At 43.8% G+C, this 14,374-nt stretch overlaps 1 protein-coding gene across 6 annotated transcripts in view; it reads right to left on the bottom strand.

Moving 5' to 3' along the window:
• Positions 1-14,374, bottom strand: part of FOXP4 (forkhead box P4) — a 160,803-nt gene that overhangs the window by 27,661 nt on the left and 118,768 nt on the right. For all 6 annotated transcript variants that reach the window (XM_082226855.1, XM_082226856.1, XM_082226853.1 and 3 more), the window contains 5 exons: positions 12,550-12,637; positions 9,356-9,439; positions 6,702-6,903; positions 6,513-6,589; positions 2,536-2,637 (listed from right to left, as the gene is read on the bottom strand). In XM_082226855.1, coding sequence (XP_082082981.1) covers positions 2,536-2,637; positions 6,513-6,589; positions 6,702-6,903; positions 9,356-9,439; positions 12,550-12,637 — 553 coding nt within the window. The remainder of the gene's footprint in view (positions 1-2,535; positions 2,638-6,512; positions 6,590-6,701; positions 6,904-9,355; positions 9,440-12,549; positions 12,638-14,374) is intronic.

The following is a 14,374-nucleotide window of genomic DNA, read 5'->3' as shown; positions in this document are numbered from 1 at the left end:
TAGTCTCAGACTTGTGTTTGCTTAATGGGCAGCAAGCTCTGCTTGGTCGTTATCAAGAGTTTGACGGCTACACAATGACTCTGGCTTCCCGTCTGAGGGAGTGATTGTATCACGGCTTGCATGTGACACTGGCAGAATTATGTCATGTCTGGAAGACAGAATCTTATCAGGCCTCCAGCTGAAAGGCAGAGATGCCCAGCTGCAGGAACACAACACACACCCCTCTACTCTGGAGATAGTCCTTCTATCCTCTCTCTCACCCTCCCTCACTTTTGTATCTCTTCTGGAATTACTTCTTCTGCTTTCCAGATGTCACTGAACACATGAGCAAGGAATGGATCAGTGTATTACAGGCCAAGCTTTGAATTAGGACAAACATCAGGACCATCTTCTCATGATGAAAGCACACATGGGCACAGACACATTTTAAGGATGTACACTTTTGCTAAAATTGAATTCTTCAGGAAAAAAATACAAGCAAAGGGAGCTGGACTTGATTCCAAGAGCAAGCATCGGCACCTGCATATCCAGAGCCTGTGCCTCCAGTACACAGTAGGGGAGGTGTGCTCATTGTCTGGTTTAGAAATATTGAAAGAAGAAGCTCCTTTATACAAGTGAGGCTATTGGTCCACCTTGCTCAGTATGGACTTCACTAGCTGGCAGTGGTTTCTGAAAGGCTCTCTGAAAGGTTTCTGAAAGGCGCTCTCATCCCTACCTCAAAAGTACTGAATCTGAGACTTTCTCTATGCAAAGCATATGCTCTACTACTAAGCTATGACCCTTCCCCATTGTTTCCCACACAATGCCTTTACAGTGATGGACTGGCAACTGCCTAGAGAGTTATACATTACGGTGAAAAGGAGAGCGACAGAGACAGACAAATCCAAGATTATGATTATAGCAGTAATCAAGACCTCAGTTAGGATCATGGGCCTACTGCAATATTACATATATGTTAATGTAACAGAGGAAACCGGCCCCTTCTTGTTGTGCCATTTTACAGATGGGAAGACAGAAACACCAACTGACAGCTAACAGCTCATAGGGAATCTGAACCAGACAGGAGACTGGGTGGCGCTTCTGTTAGCCCCTTTTCATGTGCAAGATTGTTTTCTGTTACAAAGATTAAGTTGCCTCCTCATGTTCTTCTTCCCCAAGGTTGAAAGTTGAGTATTAGCAGCTCACACACAATCTTCCCTATCAGGAGACCATCTGCATCCCAATGCTCTGAAAAGCCAGCCTGAATCGTTGCTAGCTTGGCTAAGGCATCATCTATTTGCCACATGCAGTGAGATACCAGCCCCCGGGTTATCATTAACCTTATTTTCTATTTCTAGAATCTCTAACTCCCCTTCTGCTTTTCCTGTAGACAAGCCACGTGCATGCCAGCACAGACCTATTTCTGCAGCCTTATAACGGAACAGATTGGTCACATGCTGTTGTCACCCACCCACACATCACTGCCTCCACCTCAGAGGGCTGAAACAGATTCTTCTAAGAGAAGGAATATAGTTCCCTGGCTTGCTTTACCACCCAGGCAGTTTGACACATTTTAAGCTAAATTATCAATTTGTCAATTGTGCCGAGTACCCACAGCTCTCTCACCAGAGTGAGCTACAACCACAGGGCCTAGTTAGAAAGCAATGGAGATGGAGGGACGTTAGATATTCCTCGCTACTAGTACTCCCTGCTTTCAGAAGGTTTGCATCCATTGGTCCCAGCTCCTTTCCCTGACAGTCTCACAGTCACATCACAATTACTGAAAGCAGCACAAAAAAAGGATGGGTGTGTGTGAGAAGGAGATAAGAATGACTCATTCAGCTACTTCCCCCTGCCCCTCAAGTCATATCCAAGGAAGGGAGCTGCCTACCTTGCCAGTGGCAAGTTCCCAAAGATATGGGGAACTTACACATCTCACTACAGGTATAGGAGAAATAAGTCAAAAGGAGGGAAAGTAGAACGTGCAAGTCACTCACACTTTGTTTTAGCCACCTCTTTCATCTGAATCCATCCTTAGGTACATAGAGTGCATTACAAAAGGCAGTGCATATTTCTTTGTGGATGCTGCCTTTACCATAGTATCCAAGCACCATACGTTCTGTGTAATGCTAAATGGAGTGGGAAACTGAAACATGAATCTGCGTCCTGGTGTCATAAACTAATGAACAATCCTTCCTCTCCACTTCTAAAAAGAAGTAAGAACATGCAGAATATCTATTCTGAAGTGGCCTTGTTGTTCCACTCCAGAACAGAATCTTTAGCAGAATGTTGACAGAGTAAATGCCTTAATTCATTAACTTCTTCGTGATTCCCAGTGTCATGTCCATAACCAGGATGCAGCCGAGATACAGATCAAACATGGACACATGTAGTTGCTTAATAAGAGCTCCCTGCTCCCACTTATTTAAGAACCTCTTCCACCAAAAACATTTGGGGCATGAAATTATTTAGCAGGTCCTCCAAATTGAGACCCAGTTCCATATTAAGAAGTGGGTTGGCACTAAAGCTGCATTAAAATCCCAGACTAAGCTTTACCTTCCAGGTAGCTGTGTTTCTCCTGAAGTAGGCAAACATCCGTGTGAACCAATTGTAGATTTCATTCAATGTTAGCTGCCTGTCGGGTGTCTCAAGGATAGCCTGCATTGAAAGGTGAGAAAAAGTTACTCACAGACATCAGTCCCATAAGTTCTTACCACCAGTACTAGGCAAACCATTAATGAGGACATATGAGAAGATGCTGCTCTGCTTTTCAACTACACATTTCAAAGATCTGAATTTAGGACATCCATGTTTCTCACTTGAGGAATACAACATCAGGTGGAGACCAACATGCATGAAACAGCCACCACAGATCCAACACTAAAAATAGCTGTATAGCTGTACAAGGTTACTCCAAAACAATGCATTTTTAGTGAAGACAGTTCATGAATTGAGACTCAAGTAACTGAGTGATAAGGCTTTGAGAGTGATATGTATGAATGTATGAATCAGCCCAAACATAGCCTTTATTAAAGATACAGGAGAAGCAAGATATGTTGCAAAACAATTACCTACCCAAGATTATACACCCCCCCCCCAAAAGCCAGGAATAAAATATATTGTGGACTGAATAGCTAGTCCTCAAAAGGTGCAGAAGCATTACTCTCATAATTTGAATGCTCTACCTCTTAGGTTAAATGCACTGAAGCAAGCTTAGCAGTAGAGGAACAGAGAACCTCAGGCCTGGGGTGTGCATGTAAATGGTGCCCTTGTGACTCTCCCAAGCCAGACCCCTCCGCAGGCCACAGTTCTCACTAGCCTTGCTTCACATCCACCTTGAGTATTTTTGCCTGGTGGGAATGCGTCTTTGAACTCCGATAATGACTTTTGCTTGTCTAGAAGACATCTGAAGGCAGTCCTGTATCAGGAGCTTTTTAATGCATGATGTTTTTATTAAGTTTTTAGATATGCTTTATTATTATTATTATTATTATTATTATTATTATTATTATTATTATTATCTGGCTGGAGATAGAGAAGTATAGAAACTAGCCTGTTGTTCAAAGGTAAAATTCACATTCACTGCTTTGCCCACTGTTGCCTCAGGCCCTTCCAACCACTGGCCATCACAGACCTTGAAAGTTGCCCAGAAGGAAATTCAGCTCTCAAGCTGAAAATGGTTCCCCACCCCTGCTGTGCATGCTCAAAGAGCTACTTCTGTCAATTCTACAGGTGCAGAGAAGCATAGTCATGGGTAATAACAGGCTCTAAGGCCTTAAAGAAACTTCTGAAACAGATTCTGGGACCTGATATGCAAGATTCTCTGAAAATTGTTTCTTTTTCTACTTAGGTGAATGACCAGCTGCATAAAGCTTGGTCATTTTTAGATATGACATATCTTTGCAGATCAGTATTACTGCCTAAAGAATATGCTAAAATAGTCTTGAGATATTTTCATTTAGCAGGACATACCCTTATGCAAATGCAGTGACACATATAGTACACCTGACTGATTAGAAGCTCTAGTAAGTACTAGCCCAGACAAACCATTGATTTCGACTACTCTACCCATCTTACAGTTAATTGGAAAGAAGTGCTCCAGGTTACAATGGATGGAAAGTAAAATCAGTGCTAAAGTATCGCTTTCAAAATGCATAAAAATTGAATTAATTTAGTGAGTGAAGCACAGTAACCATTGCTGCAAACCAGGAATTGCACCAGATCAAATCTGGGCAAATTAGCTAGAATGCACTCAAAACATTCCTTACTGAACTAGACTTGAACATTGGAATCCTGATCCCAGTTTTGTAGAGCAAGATCAACAATTTCTGCCTGAAACTGGTCCACTCCAGCCCCTCTTCATTCTTATCTGAACTGAAAGCAGATAACTGGTTGGGCCTGCTGTTTGCTAACTTCACTCAGAGAATAATTCAGGTACCATTTGCATCCACATGAGGGGAGGGTGTGCCATACCTGGTTACCATTAGTGAATAAAAAAGAGAGCATAATGGAGGTACATAGACTAGATCTTGGCATGATCCAATGAAGTTCATAAGTGGTAGATTACAAGGCAACACCTTAACCAGTTTAAGGGCTTAAAAAAACTCTTAAAATGAACTTTCCAAAGATCAGACAAATTCACGGGTGGGATACCAATGGGTATTGGCCATGGTACAGCCAAAAACTTGGAAGTTAAGGAATAGGTATGTACAAAGCCTATAAAATTATTTATTACAAAAAGAATAATCACATATACACACCACTAATAAAACATGAGCATGCCAAATACTATGTGTGTTGAATATTAACCATGGTAGCTAAAAGCAAAACTCAAATGTAGAGGTAGTGAACTTCTGATTACTAGATGGTGAAAGCAAAAAACAGCAGATAATGCTCTATCATGTCCCATTTGGTGAGTATTCCAGGAGCACCTGTCTGATCCCAGCCATTTGGTCTGATCCAGCATTCTTAAACAAAACACTGCATGCAGAAGCGTGTATGATGCTGTAGGAGGGAGGGAGGTGAGATAAGCATAAAGGCACTCATTCCCACACTTTGGCCTGGCTAATGGAGGTGACAATGTGTCTGAAAACACCAACTACTGCTTGCTCTTGGAAGAGTTTCCTAGATCTCAGCTACTCCAGGGAGGTTAACCTCAAAGAGCTGACTCAAAAGGAATGAATTCCAGGAGCCAGGGCTTTAAAAGACCAGTGCCAGCAAGCAGATCTTAGCATCTCTTCTAAAGTATATTTTTACATGGACAATGAAGGCATATTTTTAGCCAAAGGAGAATAAGGGTGTAGGTGAGATCCACAGAACAATATCATAGCCTGCACACTAACTTACAGAGCCTACTTCAATTAACTGGAAGGCGGGGAATGCCCACACAATACAGCACCACTAGGGAGCAATAGAAGCCACCCTCCCCAGGGAATTTATTCTTTGTCAAAGATATGCTGTTGGCAGCTCTGGAAACAGAAGGTTGCAGTTCATCCAAGAAACTGACACAGTAAAGTCCCACCTGCTGTGCCTGAAAGCTAAGGCTGAAAAGAGATTTCAGTTGTTATGGACCACTAAGGCTGATCCTGACAAACTCTACTGCTAATACTCTGACACAACAGGAAACATTAGTAGTTATGTTATACCCTGGAAGCCAGAAACACTGTAAAGCCCACCGTGAACATTGCTCCTACATGCAAGAGGCAGGGTGCAAATAATTCAAATATCAAGTGTGGCAGCCAACAACCCATGAAATAGCACTGATACATGCAGATTCTATTTTTCTCCTCACAAAGGCTAATATTCAGGAAATGGTATTGGTCAAAAAAACCCTCAACCATCTCATTTAAAATGGAGATTTGAGTTATTAACCACAAGGTGATTCTGTAGTAATGACTTCAAAAATACCTTGTTGGGCAAGTAGGGGTGGCAAAATCTTATTGTTTCAAGTTGAAGCCATCACTGCCATTTCTGTTGCTGAAAACTCCCCATTCTCACACTCCATTTGTAGCTAATGTATCTTTCACCCAGGGGACCAGAAAAGCACCAAGTCAGAGACACTGTAATAGAACTAAGCTGCTTTGAACTCTTGAGGAAATAATGATCATGTAAAGGACAAAGAGGCACTGAGGTCACAAGATACAGCAGTGATGGCTGTAGATATAGCCTAAAGTCTTAGTCTCTAGGCCTTTGACTTCTACACAAAACAAACTACAGAGAGAATTATGTGCCTATCCATTTACCTACAGTGCTAGAATGTCTAGTGTTAACTGTGAAAGGCATGGTTGGGTGAAAAAAACACGATAGCTCAAGACCACAATGAATCCAGGTTTCTCAATTACCAGATTGACACCCCAGCCACTGACTCAAATTCCATTTCCAAAGGCAGCATAAGAAGGCGATGTCTAGAATGTACCATTAGCAACCTGAGCCACTTGTCACAAGCAACATTCAAGGTGAGTGTGAACAACTGCTGCCTGTTCCAGGTCTTTCTGGCACACTTGTACATTTCTCCAAAATAAGGAATTTCTCACCTGCCGGATAAGCGAGGCGTATGTGAAGGGGGGGCGGACATCTGCATTTTTGTAAAACTCATGATTCTGCGCAAGTTCTAGGGGGAAGAAAGAAAGTTATGAAGAAAAGTAGCACACAATTCAGTCTAAGAAACACACAATTCAACCCAAACATAAAGTTGCAGCTGCAGTTTCCCCAGCTGCTCTCACCTGAGGAGATTGGCGTGCAGAACTTGTCTGAGTTCCTCCTGCGAATAGGCCCTACATTGTGTAAAGTGGATGAGCTGATGACAGAAGGGCCCTGCCGCAATGGAGTAATGGGTGCAGTAGCAGAGGTGGGGGGATGAGGTAATCCATCAGGGAAGGTATCAGAAGTGCTCTTGGAGAGGGTGGCGCTGGAAACCAGGTTCAGCTGCTCAAAGAGGACGACAAACTATTATTAGAATCAACCCAGGAGACAGAGAGGTGTCTGGGTAAGCAACAGTTTTCTATATGGACATAGCACATGGCTGTTCAACTTCTATCAATGAAGATATAGAGGTTGGGTGGAAGGCAGAGGCACACCACTGAGGGTTTACTAATCAATTCAGCAGCAAAGATTGAAACAGGCATCTCAGATAAGAACTTGAGACTCATCAACTACAATGGAAGGGCTAGATGTGGATGAGAAATCAGATCATACTCTACAAACGTGAATGAAACCTAAAACTCTTTACTAGCTACATCAAAGCCAGTTGTTAGAAACGTGAAAGAACCAGATGACCATCTAGTACAATACAAAGTATTCCTTCCTTGCTCAGTGTTTTTTTTAAACTAATCCATAATTCTTGTCCGTAGCCATTTTTCCAAAGCAAATGGGAAGCCAAACTTTAGGAGGAACGGTTTTCAGTTACAGCTAGCACACTCTACCACCTGTATTGCAGATGGGGGCTGAAGTTACAAGATAGTGGCTTGCATAAATCCAAACATGGTCCAAGTCTATGAATGTTTATTTAGAAGCAAGCAAGCATGCACAGGTGGGGACCGTTAGTGAGCTCATGGCTTAGGCAAGATTTGAGCTAAGGGCTTCCTGGCTGAAAGTGTGCACTCTTAGCTACTATGCTACACCACTTCCAATGAGATTGTCTAAACTGCAGCTTAACTTGGGGGGAAATTAATTATCTGCTCATTTCATGAAGGTGATCAGGTAGTTGTGGATTTCATTTTAAAAACATTGTGGCATTGCCACAAGTGTCTCATTAGCAAATTGGAGCAATGCTGTCCCAGGATACAGCACAATTCCCAGTAGTTCATCAGTACCATTATCTATAGTACCATTATCTATAGTCATAACACTGACAGATAAGCATTATCTTTTGAAGATCAACAGCATCCATGCAAAATTTCATCCCTTGCCAAGAAGGAGGATTGCAATCATTTCATGAGTAAAAAAAAATCAGGTCATCTTATACAACCATATATTGAAGCACTGCAGATGTTAGTGAGCTCTTGGGGTTCGGAATGTAATTCAGTGATATGCATGTACTTTCTCTCTCTTCCTTCCTCAAAACTGTAACCATGGCCACCTCCCTTCTCATGAACAGGAGGGACTTTCAGAAACCACAGAGGGGAAACACATATTTTTGTCATTGATGCAAGTTCTTCCAAGAGGGTCTCACATGCACAGATGTGAACTAGAACCTCAAGAGAGCATAGATGTCACCAGCTGCTTTTCCTGAGATAGATGTGTCTCAAACACCTTAGAATGGCCAATAAGACGGCACAGGAGGCTATAGGTCAGGAATGAGCCAGTAACACACCCTGCAGGGTAGAGGACACTAGGGTATGTTTGTATCAGCTCTGATTTCAGAATTTGGTGTGTTGTTTCAGCACTTCCAAGCAGCACTTTTCAGCCTATGTCTACACAGTTTGCAGGACTGACACAAGTGGTGTGGTCTTTCTACACAGCCGGCTTTCTAAACTGTGCAATGTGAAAGCAAGGATGGCCTGTGCACAGCCTGTCTTATCCCAATCCCCTTGCTTCACTCCTTGCGTACAATAGCAGCTTGGGCTATCTGGGCATGCTCTGTGAGCTGTTGCCTCTGGGAGGTTGTCTCAGTCTGGCTTGATGTTGTGAGAACGAGTGATTCTACCTGCCTGCAGAAAGGGCCAGCACAGGTACCTATGGTTGTTTGTATTTCTATAGCACCATCAGTATGCATGCATGTTGTGAACCGCGCTGAGATCTTCAGATGAAGGGTGGTATGTAAATGTAATAAATAATAAAATAATAACATGCATGACAATTCACAGATTCCAAGAGGACAGGTTCCTCTCTCAAGGAGATTACTCAGCCTATACAGTTTGAGTTATGCCTCTGTGAAATGCCATGGAGAAATGCAAGTGCAAAGTGTAAAAGAGGACTTGGAGAAACAGATAGAGGAAGGGTATTGTTATTATAAAGAAGGGATAGCTACCTGGTGATTCATGGGCAGCATCTGGCAGGCATTATGATATTACATGACCCTCTATGGCTATGACTGTGGAAAGTGAAGCTCAAGTAAACAATGTTTGGGTTGTAGTAAAAGGGAGGATTCCGCAAGGGTGGAAAACTGGTAATCATCAGTTTAGGAGTTTCAATGGAGCATAGGTGTACCTTGGCTTCCTCACACCATCATGCCATCTACTAGGAGCCTAGTGGCTCAAAGGAACTCGTAGGAAATTAGTTCCTGTTACTGTGAGCCTAGAAATGTTGTCACAGCCAGGGTTGCTTCAGCCCTGAGTGACTCTGGCAGGACAATATGGGCCTGAGGCTTGAGGTGGCAATCCCTATTAGAAAAGAAAGTTAGAGTGTAAAGGTGAGGAACAAGCTGAGCATTGCTTACAGGCTGACTGAACGGCTTTGGCTCTGAAGGTCTCATATGGAGGTGGGCCATCATCGCCTGGAGACGCTCACTCTCCTTAGCTAGCTGCAAAGAAAACCAAACAAGAAGTCATTTGTTTTGAGGAAGCTTTTTCCCATTACTGGTCAATTCACTTGGCCAACATATTTAGAAAGGTGGGTCCAGTTAAGTGTTCCATCAATAATCATGCCCTTGAATGGTTCCCTCTACATCAGCAGGGATCACAGACACCTCGTTTTGCTTGCTCCATTCAACATTGGTGTGAACATGCCATTCTCTTCTTTTGACTAATACTTCCTACATGCAGTAACGTGACAGCACTGGGCTGTTCCCTTTAGCTCTTGCTGTGCTGTGCTGCCTTCATAGAGCACTCCTGGAAGAGAAAAGCTGCCAGCTTCCCTAATTCCCTAGTAACACTGAATACTCCTGAGAGCCATGAATCTGGTTGGAGTATCACATTTCCAAGCTTCTAAAGAGCTGCCTTTTCCTATTGGATATCAAGATCAGGATGTGTGGTGATTTTTTGATACTCTGGTACATCCACTGTACATAGGAGTGCCAGTGACCTTGATGTAAAGGAATCAGATGTGGGTGAGCAGAGGCAGAAAAAGCTGCTGAAAAATGGAACCTCACATTATGAAACCCCCTCCATTTCATTCACTGCATTTTCACTCAGTTCTCGTCCTTTTCATCCACCATGGTATTAAATGGACTGGCCTCTCTCCCTATCCCAGGCATCAGGATCCTCCTGCCCCATGTGAAGCTGCTAGATCACTTCTACCATCTTTCCTTTTGGCACTCTATCATATTAGTCACCTCCTCTCAACATCCTTTGCTTCTACAGTTTTCCCTCACCTCATCACTTGCTCATGTTTCTAATCTCTTCCCTCTCTACACTACTTCCTCTCATCCATCTATCACTCCCACCATGCCTTTTTCAACCCACCCACTCACCTGCCCATCCATCTCTCCAGATGTGCAACATTGCTTTAATTGCATGCTCCTGGGGTGTGTGTTTATTTCTCAGTGTGCGGAGAAGGGTGAAATATTCGCTGTGGCACAGGGAGAGAGTTTGAGTGCTGCAGAAGCAATGGGATCTGACACCATCTCCCTTTGTGTCACCTTCCCTTTCTGAGTGCTCCCCTCAAACTTTGCCTCAGTTCCTCCTGACCTGATGGGCCCCTATGCAGAATCTAGGACACACCCAGAGAGGGCATTTCTCTCCTCTCCCACCAGGTCTTGAAACCATCCCCAAAACTAAAAAAAGAGAGAGGGGGCCAGTGAGGCAGCAGTTAAAGGAAGCAGCCAGAGTGGAGTTTGCTGGAAGTTTGAGAGACTCTGACGCAAGGACGCTCTGGCACTGTCGTGGCTCTCATTAGAGCTGACAGATCCACTCTCGTGATGTAGACACTCTTGCTGCCGACACAGCAGGAGCTCTGTAGTGAAAACTTTATAATTGGGAACTCTGGTGGCAGCTTCTTCTTTTCACGCATGGAGCTTTCTGCTCTCTTCAAGGATTCTCTCCCCCACATTCCCTTCTTTAAGCGCTAGTAATTGCTTTCAACCTTTTGCTTTAGAGAGAGCTTGGGAACAGGGTAGAATCACACGGTTTGACTCAGGCTGTGTAACAATCTTAACTCTGCTCTTTGAGTGTTGCACTCCTTCCTTTTCTCTCCTCTTCTTGCATGTCTGCCGCATTCTCTTCGAGGCACCCCATCTGCAACTACTGACTTAGTTTAGCTTCCAACAGAGACTACTTGCGCTTTGTGTTATAGCTGCCTCGCTCCCTGGCACTCTTTCCTCTGCCACTAATCCTGCTGCTGTGGAGATTCATGTTCCAGAGAATGCTGCTCCTTTCATCCCTGCACTGCTTCGCATATATACAATCTAGCAACATGGATAAAAAGAACCCCCTGCCCATTCCCTTCAGAGTCCATCAAGCAAGCATCAGTGCTGGCTGTTTCCGAAAACGAGCTGGAAGTAAGGAATGGGAAACCAAATGCCATTCCCAATTTATATTCCATCCTATGCAATAATCATTTATCACAGATTACATGCTGCTTTACCTGTTCCTGCACCCTATGCAAACATTTATAGGTATCGCCTATATGCAAAATCCATACTCTTCTAAATTACCAATGTTGCCTCCTCCTTGTGTTTACAATTTCTCTCAGCTCCAAACTAAATGTTACAGCAGGAATTTGGCTTCCACTCAGATCAGCAGCAGTGCATCACTTCCTCTCACCCCTGGTAGCATCCATTAATATAAAGCACGTGGTGTGATGCCACCATGCCTCACGTTTCCCAGCTCCTCCTCTTCATCAGTTGTAATGGGGGGGGGGGTTGAGGAAACTCAAAGCACAGTGACATCACATCAGATTTTGTATTACTGAATGTTCCCCACCAGCAGCAGATGATGCACGGCTTCTGCTTTTAGAAGCAGCCACATAGCTCCTCTAAGTCCAGTCCTGGTCTCATAAAGTCAAGAACACATTTGGTGACATTCCTGCAAGTTGTTCAGCTCTGTAATCACAGAATAAAGTCCTAGGTTATGGAAGAAAGGCTGTTTACACCCTTGTGCATCCAATTTTTACAATTCTTGCAAATTTCAGTAGGATCTGCTGGAGCCGTTTATGATTGACTCATATGTCTGAGGCCCTCTCCACCACTCTGATGGGTTGAAATAGATGCCTATCAGCATAACAGAAGACAGGAGTAATGAATACTATGGTATTTCATGACCTGCCTCTGATCCTAAGGTTGCAATGTCTAAGGCAACTTGAAGCTTGGGAGTGGAGTGGAGCCTGCATTCTTTCCTGGGCTTTTCATAGCAGCAGGGGACACTTGGGAGCCCCACAAGGGATTTTGCCAGGTAGATCTGACAGCCTGTATGTCAATCATTCGATGGTCATAATGACACCATGTGCTTAACAGATGGGCAACCCTGCTTACCTGTCAAATTTGGCCCATGAGGCCGATCTTGATAAAGGACCTGGATCCTTAGAGCCAAAAAGATGAAGGAAGCCTTAAACCAATGTAAAAAAGAAACTCCAAAATCCATCCCTTAGGCACACAAGATCCCAAATTAAACAGCTTACTGACTTTGCTGTGTTCAAGGATTTTGGCTTGAATACAGATGGGACTGAATAAGGTTCGCTGCATACATTTACACTCACCTGTATTTCCAGCTGCTGTACCACTTGCATTTGAACTCGACACTGAGCTGTGCTCCGGTCATCAAGTGCATGTTCTGTATTGAGGTGTCTAAAAACAGAAAACATATTTTTAAGAGGAGGAGGAGGAGGAGGAGGAGAAGCTCTGGACAACCAGAACTCCCTTGACAATGTTTACCCCTTTATTAAGATTCTTTAATACACTGGCTGTGCTATGCAACATGTCTACTATCTTATCTATCTCATTTTTATCCTGTTCATCAACAGGTTATTCAATTTTATCATCACAATAATGCTGTGAGGGAGGCTAGCCTGAGAAAGTGACTTGCCCATAGACCATGACCTAGGGTGAAATGTACCTAACCAGGCCTATCAGTTCAAGGACTTCCTCCTCTCCTCCCTGAAAATGGCTCAGGGCAGGAGGAGATCCCCCAGAACAGCACATGGGGGGAGGAGATGGGGAATCGTTCCAACTGGCAAGCTAAAATGTTTTCAAAGACGGAACAACTGGAAGAGTGCAAGGCTGTATTCCCCCCTAGTCAGCATCACTGCTGAGTGGGGATTTGAGCTAAAGGTTTTCTGATTTAAGTCTACCACCTTGTCTGCTGTACCACACTGGTGCTACATATACAGGGTGAGTCCTTTAAAAGAGGCCCTGTGGATACAGAGTACACATGTTCCACGGGGCCTCTTTTAAAAGACTCACCCTGTACATAGATACACAGCAAGTTACACGACCTACAGCAGTCATCTCCAACTTGATTCCCTACAGATGTTTTGGACTACTAGTCCCATCCGCCCCAACCAGCATGGATAATGGTCAGAGATAAGTCACGGTCCAAAAGATCTAGAAGACATAGAGGACATCTAGTTAGGGAAGGCTGCCCTGGAGTCTGAAGAGACAAGTCAACCAAAGAGTCAGGTGGAGATCCTGAACCACAGAAAGGCAAAGTGACACGCTTACAAATCAGCTGGAAAAAGAGCTCAACACTCGTAAGTCTACCAATTTTCCAGAGATTTTTCTTCATTCAGGAGAGATGGATTATAAGGACAGAAAATGCATTTTCCTTTATGAATTCCAAGAGCCTCTTCACTGTAGGTTCACAACTTTGCCTCAACAAGCCACCCTCCATCTGCTGCCAAGTTCCGGTCCCTAACTGAAGCAGCATAGCCTTTTGCCATACAAAATTTAACAAAACCGAAACAGGCCTGGACTTTATATTCCATTTCAAAGCTTGTACCATTAACAGGCGAATGAATGTAAGCTTTCTTAATGTCAGCCAACGAACTAAAGGTAGTGCAGGGAATTAAATTCATTTTACTCTTAGAGCCTTAGTTTTGCTATTGAACAACATTCCATGCAATGTTTCCTTACTATTTTAAGCTGTGTCAAGACTTCCCAGTTAGGGGAAGCAGGATATGGCTGTCTAATGTTAGGAGGCTCCTTTCGGACCAGTCAGTTACATATGGTAGCACAGGTGGAATCAATTCTCCCTTTTGGCCTCCTCCTGGCCACATGAAAAAGGCTAAGTTAGGCTTTGAAGGAGTATGCGAGTTCCCTGCCCATCTGCCTTAAGTCTGTTGCAGTTGGCACCTGTTGGCTCGTTAACAGTGATCCTTCGGTAGCTGAAGGCCAGGGTGGGGGTGGGGTGGCAAGTTTTTCTAAAATGTTCATTTCACAGAACACATACACACACAGATCAGGCATACAGGCTGTGCTTCTGACCGTCTCCAGTCCTCCCAAACGTCATTTTCAACCTTCACAACATTCTGTTCGGAGGCAGTGGGGTGGGAGGTGGAGGGGGGCCGAGAATGAGGAGCGGCATGT

This window comes from Podarcis vaucheri (genome assembly GCF_965113315.1).
Source record: "Podarcis vaucheri genome assembly, chromosome: 6".
Taxonomy (NCBI): domain Eukaryota; kingdom Metazoa; phylum Chordata; class Lepidosauria; order Squamata; family Lacertidae; genus Podarcis; species Podarcis vaucheri.
Note: the sequence above shows the minus strand (reverse complement) of the source record. Positions and strands in the feature narration are given on the sequence as shown.